The 23,550-nt window shown below is 41.9% G+C and overlaps 1 protein-coding gene across 3 annotated transcripts in view; it reads left to right on the forward strand.

Moving 5' to 3' along the window:
* The window catches only part of COLQ (collagen like tail subunit of asymmetric acetylcholinesterase), a 42,712-nt gene extending 19,392 nt beyond the window's left edge, over positions 1 to 23,320 (forward strand). For 2 of the 3 annotated variants that reach the window (XM_033166357.1, XM_033166358.1), the window contains 12 exons: positions 737 to 808; positions 2,996 to 3,058; positions 4,989 to 5,015; positions 6,711 to 6,755; positions 7,719 to 7,754; positions 8,658 to 8,738; positions 11,825 to 11,921; positions 14,013 to 14,152; positions 14,984 to 15,103; positions 18,544 to 18,664; positions 19,000 to 19,102; positions 20,957 to 23,320. In XM_033166357.1, coding sequence (XP_033022248.1) covers positions 737 to 808; positions 2,996 to 3,058; positions 4,989 to 5,015; positions 6,711 to 6,755; positions 7,719 to 7,754; positions 8,658 to 8,738; positions 11,825 to 11,921; positions 14,013 to 14,152; positions 14,984 to 15,103; positions 18,544 to 18,664; positions 19,000 to 19,102; positions 20,957 to 21,026 — 975 coding nt within the window. In that variant the 3' untranslated portion in view covers positions 21,027 to 23,320. Of the gene's footprint in view, positions 1 to 736; positions 809 to 2,995; positions 3,059 to 4,988; positions 5,016 to 6,710; positions 6,756 to 7,718; positions 7,755 to 8,657; positions 8,739 to 11,824; positions 11,922 to 14,012; positions 14,153 to 14,983; positions 15,104 to 18,540; positions 18,665 to 18,999; positions 19,103 to 20,956 lie in introns of all 3 variants that reach the window. The other variant, XM_033166356.1, reaches the window with a different exon arrangement.
* Positions 23,321 to 23,550: the final 230 nt, after the last annotated feature.

Raw genomic sequence — 23,550 nt, forward strand, 5'->3', positions numbered from 1 at the left:
AGCAGAGTGGGGCTGGCAGGGCAGCGTTAGTGTCTGGTTAGGGGTGCAGCACGGCCCCGCTTTGCTCCAGGAGGTGGGGTGTTGGTGGTGGGGGCTGGGGCTGGGCATGGACTCTGCTCACTCTCCACACCCCGCCCTCCTGTGTGCATGGACCATGCCGGAGTGCCTGCCCACCCCAGGTGCCAGCAGCACATGCTATGTTCCTGGGCCCGCTTTGCATGCATGTAGTAACTGACCCAATCTGTTCATTACACTGACCGGTGTCATAAGCTAGATGGATGCTGGTCGGTATACATGCAACAAATGAGGCCACAGCCCAAAATGAACAGTCATGTCCCAACACTATCACGTTTAATGTTCTGTGGTCAGGAAGAACTTCCAAGGGTGTGGCTGGGTGCCTTATTGTTGTTCGAAGAGGGTTCAATATACCGTATTGGCCCGAATATAAGCCACACTTTCCCCCCAAATTTCAACCGTGAAAAGTTAAAGTGCGGCTTATATTCGCAACCTTTATGCTCCCAGAAAAGCAGCACGGCTCCCCACCCCCCAGGAAGCAGCCCAGGTATTCTCTCCCCCACCCGCCCTTCAGTTTTAAAGGTGTGGCTTATTTGCAGGTGCAGCTTATAGTTGGGCTAATACGGTATTCAGACATTACTGCTACCAATTTTGATGTTATTGCATCTGATTTTTTTCTCTTTCTACTTCCTCCCCCCATCCCCGGCCTCTTTTTTTGAAGGGCAGACCAGGTCCCCCAGGTGTCCCTGGACTTCCAGGACCTATTGGATGGCCTGGCCCAATAGGACCAAGGGTAAGATTAAGGCACAATTTACTAATATGGTCAAACCTGTAATGCAAATTAAGTTAAATCCATCTTGTCGAATGCAGCCTACTTGCAGTAGAGTGAGCTTGTAAACGATTACGTGCCCCTAGGTTCCTAAAGGCATATGGTTTTCGGACCCCAGTGCAATGGAGATGAATACTTCCAGCTCAGAAACACAGGTTTCCTGAGGTCAGGCCTCTGTACATGGTTTCTCAATCAGGATTTGAATGCTGCACATGTTTCTTGAGCAGTACTGGAATGTGAAGATGCCGTCTTTACTTCTGAGCACGTTCAGGAAGTAGGGAAATGTACCACAGAATGATAGTGAGAGTTTAGAGTATGGGAAGATGGCAGAATGGACCATAGTGGTATTCTTGGGGTGATAATATTGTGTGTGTGTGTGTGTGTGTGTGTGTGTGTGTGTGTGTGTGTGATGTCTCATAGCCATCACTTGGCTACAGGAGTGCCATCTTGCCCTCCGGATTGTGGGTGCCCACCGCCATAATGCAGACATGAAACATCACACACACACGCCTGCACATAGTGCGTGCGATGTCCCTCATCTACATGCAGGTGTGTGTGTTTGTGTGTGTGTGTGTGACATCCCATGTCTGTGTTGTGGCGGCCGGTGGCAGCGACTCCTCTTCCTTCTCTCCTCAGCCAGTGAGGCACCCTTTTCCACCCTGCATTCGAGGCCCATCCCCTAACAAAAGGGTGTCTTGCTCGCTGGCTGTGGAGGGCAGAGCTGAACTATTTCTCTTCGGAGGCAGCACCGCTGCCGCCTGCTGGTTTGTCTCATTGACTTTGTGGGTGCCCGGCCCCGACAAATATATTATTGCGGGTGCAGAAGCACCCACAGCCCCAGTGGCGGAGCTTCATGCTCCAGTACCGGGGGGCGGAGAGCAGGCGGGGACGAGGCTGGCGCATGTCTCGGGGGCGGGGCATACCGCCTGCAGGGGCCTGGTGCCCAGCGTGGGCAGGGGGGGCAGCTACAATGGCACTCCACTGGGATCGCGCTGCTGGGGGCGGTGCACTCCCCCCGCACCCCTCTTCCTCCGCCAGTGCACAGCCCCCTGGAGTTGGCTCCTATGCTTGGCTATAAACCAGCATGATTATCTTAACAAACACTTAGCCTACTAGATTTGATTATGATGACGATGCTCCCCACTCCCAAATCACCTGCTTCCTCATTTTTCGGATGATTACTGGACAGCAGAAAACGTACGTGGCAAGAGATATTTCTGCAAACCTTTTTGCAGACACAAATGACTACCAGCCCACATTTTGCTTTTTTAAAAAAATATATATATAGTTTTTATTAAATTTTCTGTTTTACAATTTAAAATGCTCATTTAAACACCCTTAAGTTATCAATGACTTCCCTTCTTCTCTTTCCATGGTTTATTTTGCATAGCATCAATCCATGCATATTTTACAAAAAAACTAAGCCATTCAGTATTTTATTATTGCATCCATCAAAACTTATTTACACTGCTGAATTTATCTTAATGCTGCCAACGTTTTCAGGTGTACACATCCCTCCCATATATTCACATTTCGCAAGCGAAACCAGGTAGATCAGTAGCCAAAACTGGCAGTCTAAGTGGACTTCAGCAGCTGATACTGTAAATCAGAGAGACTAAGCTGGCCCAATCCAAGAAGTAGTACAGGCAGCTGCCTGAGGCACCTGAATGCAATAGGTGCTGGGATGCTCTGGGAAAGCCCCAAGTACCTTGGGACTGCAGGGTCTGAGGCTGGGAGTGAGCAACAGTCTCTACCCCCCCCCCCTTGCTGCTTTCTTAAATGGATCTCCTTCTCATTGCTCAGTTCACTATGGAGCAGGAGAAAGGGGCTGCAGTTTAATTTAAGAAGGGCAGCAAAGCAGACATTCCCCTAGAGTAGCAATATAGATTGAGCCAGAAGTGTTGTGCAGTTGCTTGCGGGTCTCATTGTAGTGCTGGTAAATGGCCATCTGTTGCAGGAGATGTTGTTAAGAGACAACACATTTAGTCTGAATTAGCCGTATGAAACTTCCTGTTGTATTGCTGCTTGAGGAATCATAGGACTGTGGTCTGTTTCCGCTCTCTCTGATTCAGAACCAGAACAGTCTGTGTTCCAGTTACTGACACCTTTCTGCAGCCGCAATGAATAACTCCTTTTTATTGACCCCTCTAGGGTGAAAAGGGAGATTTGGGTTTGATGGGATTGCCAGGTACAAGAGGACCAACGGGCTTTAAGGTTTGTTTCACCCAGCTGCTGTGTCGTCCCCATCTGGCTGCTTACAGCTGCTTCCTTGGTTACAAAGTGCTTGTGTATATCGTTTGAAGATCGCAGCAATGTTTGTGGGGAGAAGGAATAATGGGAAAAGACAGGATTTCCCCATAGCAATAATGAAAAATCAAAAAGTTTTGTCTGCATGCTAGTTTTCTGCTTTATACTTAATCAAATACCTTACTACAATCTAATATAAAGAAAAAAAGTAATTTAAAAGCAAAATCCATGTAACATGGGCCTCAAGACCCCAGGGCTTTTAATTTCAGCTGGAACTCAGCAGAGCTCATTTCTGGCACCTCTCAGGTGGGCACCATTGCCATTTATAAGAGAACAAGGGAGGTGTTCATGGTGAGTTCCGGCACCTCTTTCTCTAGAAAAATAGCACTGTTGTACACTATATTTGCATTAGCAGCATGGTGTAGCCAGCTAGTGTAGTGGTTAAGAGCGGTAGACTCGTAATCTGGGGAACCGGGTTCGCATCTCCACTCCTCCACATGCAGCTGCTGGGTGACCTTAGGCTAGTCACACTTCTCTGAAGTCTCTCAGCCCCACTCACCTCACAGAGTGTTTGTTGTGGGGGAGGAAGGGAAAGGAGAATGTTAGCCGCTTTGAGACTCCTTCGGGTAGTGATAAAGCGGGATATCAAATCCAAACTCTTCTACTCTTCTAGCACCATCATCAAATCCAAATCCAGACAGTTATAATTCCCCCCACTTCCCTCCTGCCACCCTCACGTAATGGATGGTGTGTGTAACCTTGGTCCAAGAATAGGATGCGCGGACTCCCCTTTCTGCTGCACCCAACTTTTATGTCTAGGGTGCTGGTTTTCGTTTTGGGTTTTTGAAACGACAGCATGGCAAAGGCAGCTCTTTGACATTTAAAAACTTCCAAGTTAGTGGTTCCGACGCAGCTGGAATATTTGCTAAAGGAGGTGGCTTTATCATCTTGTTTTGATAGGTGGGCTGTACTGATGGAGTACTAGTCATTTGGAGCATGGCCACAAATCATAGTCCTGCAAAACACCCCACATTAATTTATAGGCGCCGTGCCAAATTGTGAATTGTGCTTGTGTAACACAACTCGGATTTCCTGTGCATTGGATGTCTTGCGGTAGGTGCAGGATCACGAAATCCCTCTATATTATCATACTAAAAGTGCATACGCATAAGGCATTAGGAACTTCATGTTCATCTGAAGATGACTTGATTACAAAGTGATAAAAACTAGAATACTGTCTATAGCCAAAGGTGATTTTAAAAGGGAAAAGAACCTTTGTTCAAGCATCATTTGTATCCAAAGCAGATACATATTGAGGCTATATCTCTTTAATGTATGTTTGTTTGTTTGTCGAATTGTATACCACTTAATCATTAAAAACCACTAAGTGGCCTAGGTATTTACATTACGCAATTGCAGCTATAATTTCTTGAAAGATTTTTTTTAAAAAATCTTAAATGTCCATGGGAGATGCTACAAAAGAGTTGGGTCTAAGCTGAAGCCCAGTCAAAGTAAACATCAGAGAGAGACTTGCCTTTGCTAGATAAGAGGAAACAGCTGAAGAAAATGGCTTAAGGCATTTTATCACAGAGACTGCTTTCATTTATATTATTATACTGAGAATTACAATGGCTTTCTGCTGCTGTTTTAATTTCCAAAGCAATTTCTAACAAGGCTAGCTAGCATGCTTTCTGTACCAGATTTATTTGTTTCTCATGTCTGCCTCCAGGCTGAGGCTTAAATGCTCATATTTGTGATTTTCTTCCAACGGCTACAAAGGAAAATGTTGCCTCAACTTATTACGGATTGCTTTTCCAGCCTGGTTTTAAAGTCCATGTGTTACTATGATGTAATCAATAGCAAGCATGTAAATACCTGCCCTTTTCTCTTCTTCTAGGGTTACCCTGGAAGCAGAGGAGAAAAGGTTCGTCATGCAAAGAACTCTTAATTAATTGCTGAAAAGCATTGCAACCTATGTTCCTCAGCTGCGACCCCCAAATGTGATGCTTTGGTGTGTTAGTAATGACAGGATCTGATCCAGTTGACCCAAAAGCGCAGCACTCATGTGTGGTGGAGTACCAACAGGATCTACTTGAATACAAATTGCACATGCAAGCAGTGCTCAGAGCACGAGTAATTCACATGGAAGGGAGAAAGGGGGCAGGACCAACATCTGCACCCAATATCAGCATGACACCCAGTATCCCACACTCCTAAGCAGAGCCTACTGGTACCATTGCCCTGAAGCAATTTGTCAGTGTGGGAGATTTCAGATAGAAGCCGCTGACACCATTTCCTGGTGAGACCATTGGAGGAGGGAAACTATGCCAAAGGCTCAGCGGATATCGGGAAATGGGAGCACACTTGCGCCTTCCTTTTCCTGAAGCAGCCTGCTCCACTTCCTGCGCATGCAATTGCTTGCCTGCATTCGCAGGAGGGCCGGGGGGAAAGAGCTCTCTTGAACTATTGGGGGCTGCTCAGCACACAGACGCCATGTCTTTACTCCAAGCGCTTCGCCTTTAAACCAACATGCTTACTTTGTTTAAAAAAAAAAGTGCTTCACTGACAGCCACTTGTTAAGCCAATATCATGCATTTAATGCATTCGTGGAAAACATCGGTCATCCCAAGAGTGAAACAAGTTTAAAATGGTATTCAGAATGACACAGCTAAAGGGTAAATCTTTGACAGCTGTTGGGAAGAACCAATTAAGGCAACTTTATGATGTGCATTCACCGCCCATTAGGAATAGTATCAAGAAATTGGTTATATGTTCTCATACAGCCACAGATGAATTGCCACCAATAAGCCCTTCAAGTAGTCTTATCACATAGCTGTCAACTTTTCCCTTTTCTTGCGAGGAATCCTATTCGGAATAAGGGAATTCTTAGCAGCAAAAGAGAAAGTTTACACATTTGGCCAATAATCATCTGGACAGTCATGCACACATCAGCAGGCAAAGTGCTGGGAATAAAATACATTGCTTTCTTCTTCTATTTTCCTCTGAGTGCTTCCCCTCCTCCTACTCTCTCTCTCTCTTTGTCCTCTCCTCTCATCCCCTTTAATTCATTTCATTTGGTAATGCATAGAAAAGGCATAGGCAGATGTGACGTAAGGCTCTGTCCCACCCCAAACCTACATTTTTAAAATTCCATTACTGAAAATAATTTGTACATGTTCAAGTGTTGACACAAAGCCAGCTCTCTGTAATCAGGAATGCTGCATAGGGAGGGGTTTTTTTTGGGGGGGGGAGATGGGTCAAAGCACAGCACTGCATGTGTCATTTGTCCACACATTAATTACTTAAAAGGGTTTTAAAGCAAACAAAGGATACCCGTGCTGAATGTTGGTACAATCCACATTGGCTTAATTTCAGGTAATGGCCCACTAGCTGAAGATCAGCTAACTTGAAAGTCGTGTTCATTACTTTGCATGGAGTGTACCAAGGATGGTAATTGTGGGGGACCAAGAATCTAACAAGTGTTCTGTATACTGAACAACTTCATTTTGATGGGCTTCTGTGTTTAATTCTACATTCAATGCTGGGGGGGGGGGAGCATAGGTTTTTGAAACCCCGTGATCTACAGTACAGCTATTATCTCCTGTATGGTTTTCCACAGGGAACTCAGGGAGAGAAGGGCGACAAAGGCAGCAAAGGAGACAAGGTAATATTACCTTAATAGAGCACCTAATTCGTGTTCAACGTAGTTTGATTTGTGGTTGCATTCATAGCATAGTTGTATGAGGATGGAGACTATAGATGCAGACTTCGTTTAACTTCCGTACACAATCAGCTATGCTCATTGCTAGGACAATAACACAAATCTATTTGGTTGAAGGTCCGGTGAACTATAGCCCTTATCTGTGATGTCAGAATTGGTCAGAAATATCTGCAATGGTCTATGACCTCGTATTTTCCAAATGACATCATTAAAAAAAAAATCATTCATTTGCTGTCTTTATTTACTTACTGATTTACTACTTGCATTTATACCATACTTTTCCTCCAAGAAGCTCGAGGTGGTGTAGTACCCGGTTCTCTTCCTCGACATTTTATCCTCACAACAACCCTGGTTTAGAGACTGTGACTGGCCCAAGGAGAGCTCCATGGCCAAGTGAGGATTTGAACCCTGGTCTCTCAGGTCCTACCTAGTCCAACACTTTATTATTATTTTATTGAATTTCTATACTCCCCTATATTCAGAGGTCTCAGGGCGGTTCACAGAACAAAATCAAAAATATAAAACCACAAATATATAATCAAAATAAAAACAACAACCCAATAACACTCCCTCCCCAAACCCCACATTTTAAAAGGGTAATCACCACGCCTCATCATAAAATAATACATTGTTTTACTAATTTGTTTTAAATGGTTTGTATCTTTTGCTTATTGTATGCATCCATCTTGGGCTTCTATGCAAGGAAGGGCAAGGTAAAAAAAACAACACAACACATAATAGTTTTTCTGGTGATTTATTTTTATTTTATTTTCTAACTGCAACCATCATCATCATCATCAAACTGAATCAGTGACTCGCATTCTTTCTTATTGTGTTTATACGAAACTCAAAATGATTCATTAGAAAACAATTTAACTTGTGTCTTTCCCAACATTCTCTTTGCAGGGACACATAGGTTTCCCTGGAATGCTGGGGCAGAAGGTATGTCTATAGAAAGCAAGAAATTCTCAGGCTTTCCACCTGCTTGGCATATGTTGGCATTAATACTGCATTTGGAAGCCTTTAAAAAGTACAACCCTTCATAGATTTACTCAGAAGTAACTCCCACTGTGTTCAGTAGGACTTAACTTTCTGGTTTACTTTCTGTGCACACTTATGAGGGGATAAGCCCCGTTTCACTCAGAGGAACTTACACCTCAAAACATACACATTGCACTGTTAAGACTCCCAAGTGAAATGTATTCAGCATTAGGTTTATGCCAGGGGTCCCCAAACTAAGGCCCTGGGGCCGGATGCACCCAATCGCCTTCTAAATGCGGCCCGCGGATGGTCCAGGAATCGGCATGTTTTTACATGAGTACAATGTGTCCTTTTATTTAAAATGCATCTCTGGGTTATTTGTGGGGCCTGTCTGGTGTTTTTACATGAGTAGAATGTGTCCTTTTATTTAAAATGCATCTCTGGGTTATTTGTGGGGCATAGGAATTCGTTCATATTTTTTTTCAAAATGTAGTCCGGCCCCCCACAAGGTCTGAGCGACAGTGGACCGGCCCCCTGCTGGAAAAGTTTGCTGACTCCTGGTTTATGCTGCCTTGATCTGTGAATAAGTGTGGGGGAAACTATGTCTCAGGGACAGATTCAGCCCTTTGCTGAATTCCATGTGGGCGCCCTGAGGAGGTGTGGATTTGAAAGACAGAAAGCCGACTGGATCCATTTTTACATTTGAAGGGACAGATCCGGCAAGCTGTCAGCTGCCTGGTCTGCCCCTTCAAAGCTCTTCCTTCTCAGGAGGGTGGGAAGCTGCCCAGGGCTGGGCTGTAAATAAAACCAAGAAAATATATTTTTGCTAAAGCTCTTCTCTTTGTCCTTTCCATCCCCGTTAAGGGAGAAATGGGCCCAAAGGGGGAATCTGGTTCATCCGGACACAGAGGTCCAACTGGAAGACCAGGGAAAAGAGGCAAACAAGTAGGAATCCTGTACTGTATTTTATTTAACATGTTTCCAAAAATATTTTGTCTGTGGACTGTGTCTCAGCAAGGGATGAGGGATGAATTTGGTTCATTTGGCATGTAAAGATGTATGTTATCTAATTCACACTATCTGAAACAGTACTCAAACTTCAACGCAGTTATCTCTCAAAAAATCTTCTCCACATTTTGCAATGGAGTTCTCTAGCTAAGCGATGGATACAAAAATGCATATTCTACAGCTAAACGTGCCTATAATATGTGTATGTTAGTGGAAATAGCATACAAAAATGCATTATACTTGGGGAAATTGGTTTGCAAAAATTAGGATATTAGGCAACATTACATAGAAAAAATTGTATATTAAGGGAAATCAGCACTAAAATGGTGGTTAATTTTGTAGACTTTTTTTAAGATCACAAGCAGATGTGGAAATGTGGGGAACTGAGACAGTGGCACTGACAGCATTAAGGTAAATTCAACAGTGTAAATAAGCTTTGATGGATGCAATAATGGAATACTGAATGGTATAGTTTTTGTAAAATATGCAGGGATTTATGATATGTAAAATGAACCATGGGAAGAGAAGAAGGGAAGTTATTGATACCTTAAAGATGTAAAATGAGCATTTTAAATTGTAAAACAGAATATTTAATAAAAATTATCTAAAAATAAATTAAAAATGAGACAATGGGAGAAACCAAAATTGACGGATTTGCCTATCCTTAGTTTAGACTCTACATTTTTGGGTGCATTGCAGTTATAATTGGATCTTCTGAACATCCTATTTAAAAACAACAACACAGACCAGATTTATTGTCACTTGTATTAAATGCCATGCAAAGGAACAAGGATATCTGATTATGATTCATAATAGGGCATAATATCGCTGAGAAAGGAGGTAATAGAGAATATAAGTCAGTTCAGAACAGATAAAGACTGCTTCATCCAGAAATATGGCAGATGACAAAAACACTGATATTTAATGAGTGAAAAGCAGTGATGCTTAAAGGTGGACCATGGAACCATGTCAGGTCATAAGACCAAGGAGCTAACACATCTCCATACCAAAGAATATTGCATTAAACTCTTGGTACAGTACAGCACTATCGCTTCAAGAAATTGTAGAATGTAAAATGATCTGCAGTCAGAAATAATGCATCTAGAGGGGAATATGTAATAGATCTAACTTGGTTATACCATCATTAATTCAAGGAGCAGTGACTATATCTATGTAGTCCTGGTTCACTCAATATTTTTCTCTGTATAGTGGTGAGTCTGGAGATTGCTGGGAAAGGGGGAAATGCTTGTTTGAACCACTCCTCAATGTCCATTTCCTTTGGAAAGGAATAAAAAAAAGCAATGGAGACGTTGCTGAATAAAATATATTATGGGGTTCTCTGAGTTTTTTCTCCCCACAAGGCAAAGTTTTCTACGTTCATAATTTTGACCTTTTGAAGAATGATGACATGCCCATCCAGCAAATTCAGAAGAGAAATTTCCCTCAGGAAACAGTCAGATTCCCCTACCATGCTTACTCTGCTCCCCTTCATACACAGTACACACTAAGAGATGCTTAAATTTACAAACATATATACTTCTGCATACCTAGAGAGTCCCCCAAAAGTATTAAAACAACTGCCCTACTTTGTGGTGGCCCCACATACTAATAGTATACCCAAGTTCACTCTATATAAAGTTGTTATTCAGTATAGAAAGAGTCTCTTGGTAGGAGCTACAAAATAAATAAAGGAGTATATTTTACTTGAAAAACTTTTATTGATGGAGGAGTGGACGTCCTGTAGGCATCTGGTCTGATGTTCTTACAAGCATGGATGCCATCTAGAAAACATAATTGTTTGTGAGGCAATCGCTTTCTTTGACATCTGCTAGCACAAAAACCTTGCAAGAGAAACCAGGTCCAGCATGGCAATAACTAGAAAACATTACATGTGCTTTTGTTAAGGGTGTAGCTGAATACTGTACAAATGTGCTTGCCAATTTGTTCCCATTGATTCTGTTACAGGCCTACAATTTCCTAAACTCCAAATATTGTTTTGAGAAACTGAGTGCCGTGTGTACATAGCTGTTTGTAATGAGAGGGGCCACTTTTCACCTACTCAGTCATTTCCTTTCTCCAGAGCCAGCTGACAACCCCATATAAAATGCCGGCAGTGGCAGCTAAATTAAGAAGGTGTTACTTCCACTTCCATTCTGAGATCCATCTTGCTTAGCTCATTTGACTCCTTCAGGTTCATGCGGAGTCTTCTCAGGCTCGAGTCATTCAGTTACAAGGCCGGCCAGTGCAACTCTGCCGGTTTCAACCTTACAAGTGCCACACTGTGGCGGTGATGATGATCATAAACAATTTTTTGTGTGTGCGTATAGCAATTCACAGTAAAATGCTGATGAATTTTATGAGGGGGGAGAATGCAAATTGTGGAGAATCGAACTTAAGGTTGGAAAAGCTAGAAACCAGGGAAAACCCCCCAAATTGATAGATTTTCCCATCCCTACTCTTGAAGAAATTTCCTCACAATTTTTTCTCTCTGAACATTTGGTGTAGTCCTAGTATAATGGAACCTCAGTTGTCAAACGCCTCCGAAATCGAATGTTTTGGCTTTTGAACGCCGAAAACCCAGAAGTAACTGCTCTGGTTTTCGAATGATTTTTGGAAGCCGAACGTGCCACTCAGCTTCCGTTTTGAATTTCCCTATTGTATTGAGGCTTCCGTCTTGAGTTTTTGGTTTTCAAACATTTCGGAAGTCGAACGGTCGACAGGACCGATTACGTTCGAAAACCGAGTTTCTACTGTAATAAGCCATTCTGAAATGTGCAGAACTGGGAAATTTATGGGATCATAATATATTATTATATATATATTTGTTGGGGAAATGCATGGATTTGCCATAATATGTATAAGGTCCTGCAGATTTAATTTGCAATTTTGGCATTTCGATCTTTTCTGTGTAGTTGAAGGGCATGCTATTTTGACCCATGGAGCCATAGGATTTGCACTATAACAGAGTACGTTAGCTTGTTAGGGAACGTTATAAATAAGCAGTCCTTTCTTTTATATACTAGGGACAAAGGGGAGACATAGGACCTCCTGGTGCCTCAGGCCCACCTGGAAGACCTGGCCCCCCTGGTCAGCCTGGTCCACCAGGCCCTTTGGCAACAGGTAAGGCAGACCTTTCAAAATGGCTACTCGTTCCCTTTCCCCCTTCAATTTAATCATATTGAGTTGCCTCACAGAAAAGAGACAGGCGCCCACGAGGTTTCTGCTGAACCACTAGCTGAGGTGGGGGATCACACATTTTTAAGATAAGGTTTTAGTGTGGGGTTGGGCTTTCCCTGCACTATGATTGGACTTCTTTTGCTCTCAACTACCCCTTGCACTCTGAAATAAGGGCCCTTCTAGACTGGTGTAATATGAGCCAACTCCTAGAGGCTGAGGTCCCTTCACCCTGCAATAAAATATGTGTGTACCATGTCATGTGATCGATTATGCAGGAAGAGGCTTACCCACCCACCCCCCAATATTTTTTTCAAGTTTGCATCCCTGACTGGTGGTGTTCTGTGGGTGTATTTTGCAGCAATCCATACCCCACCAGTGTCCTGGAAAAAGGGACATCCCGTTTTTTTCTCATGAGAGGACGGTGGCCATTTTGAGCAATGTGTTCTCTCATGATGCTCCAAAATGGGAAACCTCTGGGGAATTGTGGTGCAAAATTGCGTGAGACCTCGGTGCCCAAAATGGCTGCCATCCTCTCGCAAGGAAAAACAGAAAGATGGTGTCCCAGTTGTTGCCTTTGATGTGTTGGTAATAATAATAATAATAATAATAATAATAATAATAATAATAATAATAATAATAATAATAATTTGTACCCCGCCCATCTGGCTGGATTTCCCCAGCCACTCTGGGCGGCTTCCAACAAAAATCAGATACAAAAATATTACAAATTAAAAACTTCCCTGAAAAGGTAGGAATGGACATGCCATTGATTCAATAATAGTGAATAAGAGGTGGATTTAAACTGGGCCATCTACATACACTTCAGCTTCATTAGTTGCTCTGCGATACTTCCAGATTGTTTCCATGTTATTACCACCTGGAGCATTACAGAACAATTAAAGTGGGACAAAAAGTAAACTGGAACTTTTGTGGTTTGAAAAGTTTGAGGATTTCAGCAGTAAGTTTTGGAACATAACTTGGAAATGAAGCAGTATGCCCACCCTGAAACTTTTAAAAGGCAATGATAACGGTCCTTCCAGATGGGGATTTAATTTGCAAATGGGTCATTGCAAAAGGGTTTGAGTGTGTGTGTGTTACTTATTGGATTTCCCCTGGAAAGGGCAGAAGGATCAGTCTGAAGTTAATGTGGAGGGGGTTTAATGGGCTGGCATTTAAATGCCAATGACTCAACTTGCATGCATGAAGAGCACAGATTCCACAATAAACATCCATCTGGAAACATCCTAAGTTAAAGACCAATTTAATAACCCATGTCAAACAAAATATAAAATCAAAAAATCCTTTCAGAAGCACCTTAGAGACCAACTTCTGAAGAGTGGATGCACACAAAAGCTCATACCAAGAACAAACTTAGTTGGTCTCTAAGGTGCTACTGGAAGGATTTTTTTATTTTATATTTTGTTTTGACTATGGCAGACCAACACGGCTATCTACCTGTAATTTATAACCCATGGAAATCAAACAATGGTGGCAAACAATATACAACCATTCCCAAAGTTGGAAGGCCAATATTCAATTCAAATTTATTGCGGCCATAAGCCCATAAAAACATAAAATATGGAATATATGACATAAAGTTACAGCAAACCATAGACCCTGGAGTCATAGGGAAACAAACCACAGCACAAATACAAGTTTTAAAATTGCAACCAGGGAGCAGAAAACAAAAGTATTAGTGGTCGTGTAGTTGGCCACAGCGCCTTTTTTGAGATATGACAGAGTTTAGAAACCTTGCCACCTGCAAGGTTGTATAGGAGTCATTGTCTTGCAGGAGTAAGGCAAGGTGTGACTCAGCTGGTGCACCTGTAAGTTTCTGAGTTATTGGTCAATAATATTTGAGGCCAATAATATTTGACAAGTATTTGTACTAGCCCCCAAAGAAGCTTACAGGAGTCAAAGACAGCTTTTCAATATGAGACGTTTAGCTTGCAGACAAGGACTCATTTTTCCCTTTTCAGTATGTCTTTATCTATTTCAGCATCTACCTTGCGTGTCAAATCTGATGTTTTCTAGGGCAACTAACAAAGGGGACAAAAGGAGAGAGAGGACTTCCTGGACCTCCAGGAAAATGTCTCTGCAACCCTCAGCAAAATGGGAATATCCCACCCTATGACGAGCCACTGTTTGGACAGCCTTATTCAAAGGTTCCTGCAGTAAGTGAGGTTGATATGGGCATACTGTGTTAACGGATCCAGACTGCTGGCATGAAGTAGCCACTTTGGTCAACTTGTGGGTTTGTCAGTGCAGACAGTACAGAGCTAGATGGATCAATGGTCTCATTCGATATCGGGCACATCCCATGTTCCTTAACGTACAGACAGCTATGGAATGGTGCCTGGGATGTGACTATGATGCAACCACAACTACCTCCTCTCTCTGTCAATTCCGGAGGCAAACAATTTAAAACAATTAATTGCTTATGTTATCTCTTTGTTTGTCTCACACTTTGGAGGTTGTGCTCTCTCACCTTCTAGACATGGAGCACATCTCTCCCTCGTTCTTTTTCTCGAAGACTATTCTACCTACAGAAAATATTCTCTTATTTTCGGTTGCATGAGGATGGGCAGATAGCAACACTGGTTACGTATTAGGCTAGGCCTAGGAAATCTCCCGCCCTCAAAATTTTGTCAGACAAAGCTTCCACCATCCCTAACATTATTGCTGTGCTGGTGGGGGCTGATGGGAGTTGGAGTTCAGTGACATGTGGAGGACGATTCATTCCCCACCCCTGGTTTTCATTATTAGTTGAGTGTGTTCATAGTATTGGGTTCCTGGTCCCTTGATTAGAGCAAACAGTACATTCCGCTTAATTACAAGTGGTTTTTTGAGGTCAATGGGGAAGGTTTCAGTCAATGCAAATCCTTCAGATTTAGAAGGATTTTGGTCTCTAAATTTCCATCACCACTTTAGTATTCTCTCCTACAGTAGGTGTTGTGGCAGCCTTGTGTCTTCTCCAACTCCTACTTTTTATTTCTCTTTTCCAGATTTTTGTAGTGAATAATCAGGAAGAACTGGACAGATTAAACACAGAAAATGCCCTAGCATTTCGTAGAGATCAGAGATCTTTGTATTTCAAAGATGCTTTTGGATGGCTTCCAATTCAGGTAGGTAGGTAGGTAAATAAATGATAGATAAATAGTGCAAGTTTTGTAAGCATTTCATTCCATTGGAACTAAAAATTTCTATGTTTAAAGTATTTATTGGGTGAAGTGAATTTCTGCAGCAGATGAACTCTCAATTGTCGTCCCCCCCCCCGAATATATATCAGAAAAAGCAAATATCACTGAACGGACTATGGCAGGCATAAACAAAACAAGTGGTCTATACCAGGCACCCCCAAACTTGGCCCTCCAGCTGTTTTGGGACTACAACTCCCATCACCCCTAGCTAACAGGACCAGTGATCAGGGATGATGGGAATTGTATCCCAAAACAGCTGGAGGGCCGAGTTTGGGAATGCCTAGTCTATACCATACCTCCCCCCAACATTTCTCTGATGAAAATAGGGATGTCTCATTCCATAATTATCATTTTGCTATTTTTACCTCACACATCTTACTGGGTTGCCCCAGCCGCTCTGGGCAGCTTCCAACATATGGTATATAAAAACATAATAAAACATTAAACAATTTTGTAAAAATCTTCCCTATACAGGATTGCCTTCAGATGGCTCAGGGGTTGGATAACTCTACACCCTCCAACTTTTCTCCAATGAAAATAAGGACATCCTAAGGAAAAGTCGGGCATTCTGGGATCAAATCAGAAACCAGGGTGGCTTGTGTTAATCCAGGACTGTCCCTGGAAAATAGGGACACTTGGAGAATCTGCTATATATGTATATCTGTTTAATGTGAAAGGACAGTTTGCAGGGTGATCCTAATCCCCAGATCTGCAGAGGGGCAGAGAGCACTCTCTGATGGCAGAGAGTTCCTCCAGCAGAGCAGAGGGCACCTCTGTGGGCATAAATCTATTTCTGCCAGCAGTAGGCCCTGAAACAGGCATCTAGCAATTGGGTGTGTATGTGTCAGACCTGGCCTATCCATTGGACTCAAATTCCATCCATTATAGGACTTCCGGCGGCTGACGCCATTATGGGTGGTCGTGGGATGCTTCGGCTGCGAAGCACCCAGTTCATCCCGGGGGTCAGGAGCCCTGCAGCCGCATAGCGGGGCTCCGGTTGGGGTGCGGGAAGAGCGTCCCGCACCCTGGGCTCCCCGGCTGTGCCCGTTGTGGCTCCGAACCCTTCCCTCGCTCCCCCTGTAAAGGGGGAGTGGGGGTGAAGGGACGACGGAGCCGGGCTATAGGGGACATGCCCCAACCGGGATGTAAATGCGGCGACAAAGCCTGTGATGAGCGTCTAAGTTCTACCTGTTTTCAAGGAGCTGATAAGAACCCAGAGGCTGTGAGTAATTGATTGACTCTTTGTATTCCTGGAACGATCTGGGGGAAAGAAGAAAGGCAGCCCGCCTCCCTCCCTTCGGGTGGTGAAAGAAATTAACTCTTTAAGTGGCTGCTGCTACAACAATCAATAGAAAGTACTTGGAAATTGAAAACTGAGTCTGTTGAGATTTCCCTTCGGGGGTTAACTGGGGAAAAAATATCTCCACTTGAAGTTTTGGTCTTTATACTCCGGCTTCGGAGAAATGGCGGCGACTTGGTTTGTCGTGGGAAAAAATTGAAACAAAGGAAGGAAGAGACAGGAACTGAAATCTGATACTCACCCTCTCTCCTAAAATGCTGGACTTTGTGCTCGCACTGGCATCGAACTCTAGTTTAAAGGATGAGGAAATGCTCACTGTCTTGCAGATGGAATTGCTTAATCGGAAACTACAAGTTTTGAGTGGAATTATTCATAAAAAGGATTTACTTTCCACAGAGGAGGCTTTTCAAAAGTTTTACACAATGGAATCAAGCCTTGACAAAGAGCTGGGAGGGGTGCTTCAAGGATGGTCTGAAATGGCTGGGCAAATCCGGGAAAAGGAACCTGAAATGGGAAAATTTACAATATCCAGACTCCGAGGTGGCAGCTCGGGGGCAAGGGACATGGAATTAAGATTTTTACAAGAAGAAGAACAAAAAGAAACGGAGGAGCCCAGAATGGAGATGATGAGCACCCTGAGGCTCGATGCGGGGTTTGTTGTGGATGCTGCCTGGATCTGTGGACACTCAGAGGAAGACAATTGGAGATTTGGTTCTGGAGAAAGACAGAAAAAGACAATGGACAGAGGGGGAGTGGGTTGAAGTATTAAATGTATAATTTAAATGGTCTGCCATGGTATCCGAGATCGGAGTGTGAAGTCTGTTAATTACAAGTTTATTTTAAATAAGTAAGGAGATATTGAATTTTAAGTTAAAAGCAGCATGATAAAGGATAGAAGAAATAAGTTTAGCTATAAGAATATTTGGTTATGATTTAGGTTATAATGCAAAGATTAAGATAAGTATGTTTTTTTTTCGTTAAGTAAAGTTAAATTTTTTTATAGAGAAAAGTTGTTAAGGAAATAGTATATTGATTTAAAACCGAAGGTGAATAGGCGGGGGAAGTCAAACGTCAAGATTTAGAACTAGAAATTTTTTTTTGTAAGGTATATAAATAAGAAGAAGAATCCTGACATTATGTGTAATTGTATTTGTTTTTGTATTTGTAGGTGTGGGGTTGGGTTTGTGTTATATTATGAAAATGCTAATAAATTTTGTTAAAAAAAAACAAAAAAAAAACAAATTCCATCCATTATTCCAAGAGGCTTTAGGATCAGGATCAGGAACATCAGCTACACCAAACACACACACACACACACACACACACACACACACACACACACACTTCAGATGTGATGAATTATATGCCATTTCACTCCACTCCACTATCCTGCCTGCGATTTCTCTGCCCAACTGCAATCCTATATGTGCTTACAGGGGAGAAAGTCCCCTTGTACACAGTGGGGTGTACTTCTGAGTAAGCACGCATGGGATTGCACTGTTCAGTTTCAGAATTGTGTAGATAAATATCCCATGCTTATTTGTAGCACAAACTGCAAAAACCATAGTCCTGTTTTGATACTCCTTAATCATAGTTAGGGGATCCAGACTGCAGAACAGTACGTTTCTTCACCTCATACTTAAGACTGAAGCAATTAAGGGAGAGACTGACTGATTAATCAATCGGCAATATTACGTCTGTGCTAGTCCTAAGGGTCCATGATTCTGTGATCACGGGATATGTAAAAAAAAAAAGGAAAGGAAAGGATTTTAAAATACACCCCCTTCAACCTAAATTCACTGAACTCCTCAAGGGTAAGTAAAGACCTGTCATAAAATGGTTTGCATTTTGGTTTGGATGCAAATTGTTGGAGGTTCCGGCAGTATTCATATTACAGCTGTGAGGACACAAACATTTCCAGGGGATTGTGCAGTTGGCTGAAGTGGCAGGAGCAGACACCCAATCTTCAGCAAGTGAGAACAGGAATCACATGTTCCTTTGGTGCCTCCTTTTTCAAGATGTTTATAGTCCCGCTCAAGTATCTGTTTTGTGTTTATTCCAGCAGCTCACGCCTTTTTATCCTGTGGACTACCCGCTGGAAGATGGCAGCACCTGTGGAGATGGGGTCCTCCAAGATGGTGAAGAATGCGATGATGGCAATAACATAGTGACTGATGATTGTATAAGTACGTTTGATGTTACCAATTCTCGTTTTCTTGCTTTAATATACGGAAGGATTCTCAGATAAATGGAAAGCCTAATTCATATACTTCACTGTTTCCACGTGTGATCTGGATAAAAAAGCACCAAAACACTCAGGAAAAGCTACTTTCACTAAGTGGAAAAGAGCTGGTATTTTACCTTTCAATAGATAGTTTTGTAAACGTACACAGGCAAGCAAACTGATTAATCTTGGAGTTAATGTGTGATTTGGAAGTAAGTCCACACTGCCCTCTGACATGACATAACCCCATTTATGTATGTATTTATTTATCTTTCTCTTTTATTTCGGGTTCGTTAGAATGTCGCCATGCTTATTGTGGAGACGGCTACCGACACGAAGGTGTAGAAGAGTGCGATGGGAAAGATTTTGGATACTTAACTTGCAAAACGTATCTCCCTGGGTAAGGCAACTTTTAAGTTATTTTTGTCACAACATGGGAGATTATTATTCGTTTTAAAAATCCACCAAAGATTGGACCGGGAAGGAAGATGGAGGCAAAGGACTGCTTTCATTTCTTTGCTCCACCATGAACCAATGGATGGAGGAGAAAATGTGTTTTTTTAGGGTTTTTTTTGGGGGGGGAAATGATTCCCGTGGCACCAGTCACATGTTGTCTGTGGTTGCTTGGAGACAAAGGGAGGGATCCCTCTTCACCTTGAATTGTAGGGAAGTAACTGGCTGTGCCTCTCTATGGCCACCCCTTTCCCAGTGGCCATTTCAATGATGATGATCCAATCTCCCTTTGTTTTACCTGGTGGGGAGGAGAATTGGGCAGGTAGAAGATGGGGTAGAAATATTCTGAGGAAGTGGGTACTTTGGTACTAAAGCTGTTGGGACACAGTAGCTAACTCTGCAGATATGGGACTTCAAGAAACTCTGCAGATATGGGACTTCAAGAAACCACTGGCTAGAAAGACCTAGGTCTTATGCATCAAGGCATCTTGGGGTGTAGGGGCAACTTCCCCAGATTTGTTTCACTTGGCATCTCTAGGAAACTGAGGATGAAGAGGAGGCGGCTCTGCCATCATAGTTCTCTTCTCTCTCATGCACCCAGAACTAGTTACTTACAATTACCTTATGCTGTTGGGAGTATCTCCAAGAGTCGTGAGAGATTCATGGATGCATAAATTTTAACAGAAGCAGATGGAGAGGCCACCTTTGTTTTTGTTCAAGTGTAGGACATCTCTACTGTTTGCAGATTCTCTCCCCACCCAATTTAGGCACCCATGAGGTCTGCACTTGAATTAGAAAGAGCTAATTAAGGCTGTGGTTGCTGTTAGCCATCAGTTGTACACCGGAGCGAGCTAAAAACATATTCGTGTGGTACAGAGCTGTAGTGCTTCTCTTTAGTCCAGCAGGATATTCAGGTCACATCCACACCATACATTTAAACTACATGGCTACCCCCAAAGAATCCTGGAAACTGTAGTTTACCCCTCACAGAATGACCATTCCCAGCACCTTTAGAAAACTACTGTTCCCAGGATTCTTTTGGGCAAGCCATGCGCTTTAAATCTATGATGTAAATGTGACTTTAGCTGAGGCCTTTGTTTGCTTGTAATCTGACTTGCATTCATTGGTTATTAATAGCTTCTTCTTGTCTGCAGTATTTTACCTGCAATAGCTGCAGCTGTGTCATGCTGTCAGGTATCATTACGATCTTACAGGAAACATTCCATTTGCAAATGAAATTATCTGCAGAGTTCTCATGGCTCCTGAAGGAGTAATGTGTTAATTGGCAGGAATAAAGAAAGCACAAGAGTCAGTTCTGCAAACCCTCTTCTGTATTAACTCTCAGGATGTAATTTAACTCCTTACAGCACCTTTTACATCAGTAGGACTGGATAAACAGACATTTTAGGAGAGCAATCATAAAATGTATACACTTTAAAGGTTGATATTTGGTCAAGATTTTGAAAACCGAGGCCTTTATTTCAGGGTTATCAAATTTCATATTGCCCTTTGAGCATCCTGTTAATTGGATGCATAATGAGATATAGGTTAAAACAAAGCTTGATATTGGACTGTATTGATTAAGTGTTCAGTTGGCAATGTTATTGCAAATTGTGCTTTATTTTGTGCTGCAAATGTCTCTGCACAGCCTTTTTTTAACATCCCTCTGTCTAAAGTATTTATCTCGCTGCAAAACGCTGTGTTCAATCCATCTGTGGACGCCCTGATAGAAATTAGATATTAAAATCAACTGGTAAAAAAAGTGTCATGTGTAATAATGACTGGTGTGCTTCTGTCTTAGGTCTTATGGAAAATTACGATGCTCTTCGTTTTGCAATATTGACTCTACAGAGTGTCGATACTTTACATGAAAAGTGAGCCCTGTGATATGTGAGTATCCCACATACGACATCCATACATAAGGTGCTATGTTACCATCAACCCAAGACTGAGCAATAGACAAGCAACCCATCTCTATGATGAAAAAACCCCACCAATGTCCTGCTGCTCGTGGTGACTGGAGATGTGTTTTTAAATTGGCTCACACTGGAAGAAAATAGGACCACTGAATCCTGTCTTAGTAGAGAAATGTCATGCAACATTCACAGTTAAGACTTACCTTTTCCATGGCTGCTTACAGGAGTTCCCCTGTACAACAGGAAAACCAAATAACCGGAATACTGTATTTTACTTCAATACTGTTACTTCATAAAAACACAATTATACCTCAACTTGGCACTCCTAGTCCTACAGATAAGCTCTTCGGGTGTTTATGTTTTTTTTAAAAAAATATTTTTTCCCAGTATAAACACAAAGCATATTCTGGTTGCAGTGTTTATAAGGACTATTTAGGGTTTTTTCCCCATTACCATGTGAACTTCGTACATGCTTTAGCTGCATGAATTAATCATGTATTCAAGTTAGAAGTCCCGGGTTTGTATATATTGACTTGGGGCAATTAGGCTGCAATCCTATGAGCACTTATGTGGGGGTAAGTCCCATTGAACTCATTGAGATTTACTTCTGAATAGAGATGCATAGGATGGCACTATTAGTTAAGTGGAAGAGAACCAGATCAAGGAACTGATTATCTTTATTTACATTGCAATTCTATGTATGCCAGCTTGGAAGTACTCCCAGGTTAAGTGGATATAGCCTTAGAAACAGAAATTGTATAACCATGTGAGAGATGTAAATAGATTGAAATATATTGAGAGTGACTGAAATGGAAGAATTCACAAGGGAGTCAACACTTGTATATAATCATGGCAAACCGACTGGAGGGATAAACTTTCAAAGCTCTGGAAAGGCACCAATCTACATTGGGAGATTAAGGACGTATTCACCAATTCTTCAGCGTCAGATTATTACTTTGGGATGATTTACTCATGTGGGACTAGCTCTCAAAAGCAAAGTCCTGCTGCCCCTTACGCCACGTTCCTGCCAAGTTCTTAAACTTACAATAATATATCCTGCGTCTAATATGCCTGAAATTTGCATTCTGAATTATGCAACAGAATGGAGGTTTGCATCTTGAAAAGCTTAGAATTGCCTTAGAGACTATTGTTGCAAAACTGCTACCATAAACTTTCATTTTATTGGTAATGCCAGGAAGTGTTACTTGCTTTCTAATGTACCTGATACTCAGTTCTACTGGTTTCTACCTAGAAATTGCTTTGCAGTCTCAGCTTTGTACAACAGTTAGGATTATTGGCCATGTTCATACACCATCATGGTTTAGTGTGACCTGCACGAGCTGTAATGAGCCCAGGTGATTTTTGGGCTCACACATTCGTTCCACTTTTCTGTCTGCATGGTCTGAAGGAGGACTTCAGCGGTGTTTACTTTCCCTTAATCTCAGGTTTCCATTGCACGTGAACTGGGGATTGTGGTTTGCACTATGCTTAGTTTAAACAAGCCAGTTTTATAACCCATGGTTTGAGTTTGGGTGGTTTTTTAAACTGCCCTGAGTTATTGATAAGCCATGATCTCCAGTTCATATTCCAAGAACAAGCAGAGTTTATGAAGAACTGAAATTAATCGCTGCTAATCAGAGGTAGAGAGGGGAGGGAAAGCACACATGCCCAAAGCTTGCTCAGGATCCTTCTAGCTTCTGTTTTTCATGCTAAACCATGGTTTAATGTGAACACAGCAACTTGTGTATATATTCCTATTTGTATAGCCGATAGGAGTTATCCCATAGTGTGTTATTATTCAGATTACATGTTGTATAGATTTTGTATGTATATATGCATATATATATATATATATATTCCAAGTGGATTGGTCAGAGATGGTTATGTTATCTTTGAAAGCATTTGAGATAATTACTGATTTCCTTTCTAACAGATACTAAAGAGCAAATTTCATGTTGGAAGTATACTGAGTTAGATACACGTGGAAGTTACCTTAAATTTAGATAAACCTCTGAGTAAATTCTTCATACAGTGACGTGTGGATTCAGGTTTAAGAGAATTAAGATAGGACATTATTTTCATATCTGTCAATATTCCTGTTTTCCTTTTCTTTAATGGTCTAAAATGTTTGTTTGAAGTGCATGAACCCATGTATAACAACAGCTATCGTTGTTAATGTTCTGTTACTTCCATAGGAGTTGAATAAGAAAGATATTATACAATTATAATAAAAATTAAAGTAAAACCAACAGTTATGCAGACATTTTTACCAAATGGATAGGTGCGTGGATTACAGTGTGAATGCAGATTTATGCTAATGTAATGTGGTAAGTGTTTTAAAAACAAAAGACAGTGAGTTAATTGGGATGGATATTTCTTATCTGAATTGCTTACAGTATTGTGGATTTTAAGGAAACGTAAGTCCATGGAGCTCAGCAGGACATCATTTAATTCCACTCTTAATTTCAGCAGCCTTCAG

Source organism: Lacerta agilis, chromosome 12 (assembly GCF_009819535.1).
Source record: "Lacerta agilis isolate rLacAgi1 chromosome 12, rLacAgi1.pri, whole genome shotgun sequence".
Classification (NCBI taxonomy): Eukaryota; Metazoa; Chordata; class Lepidosauria; order Squamata; family Lacertidae; genus Lacerta; species Lacerta agilis.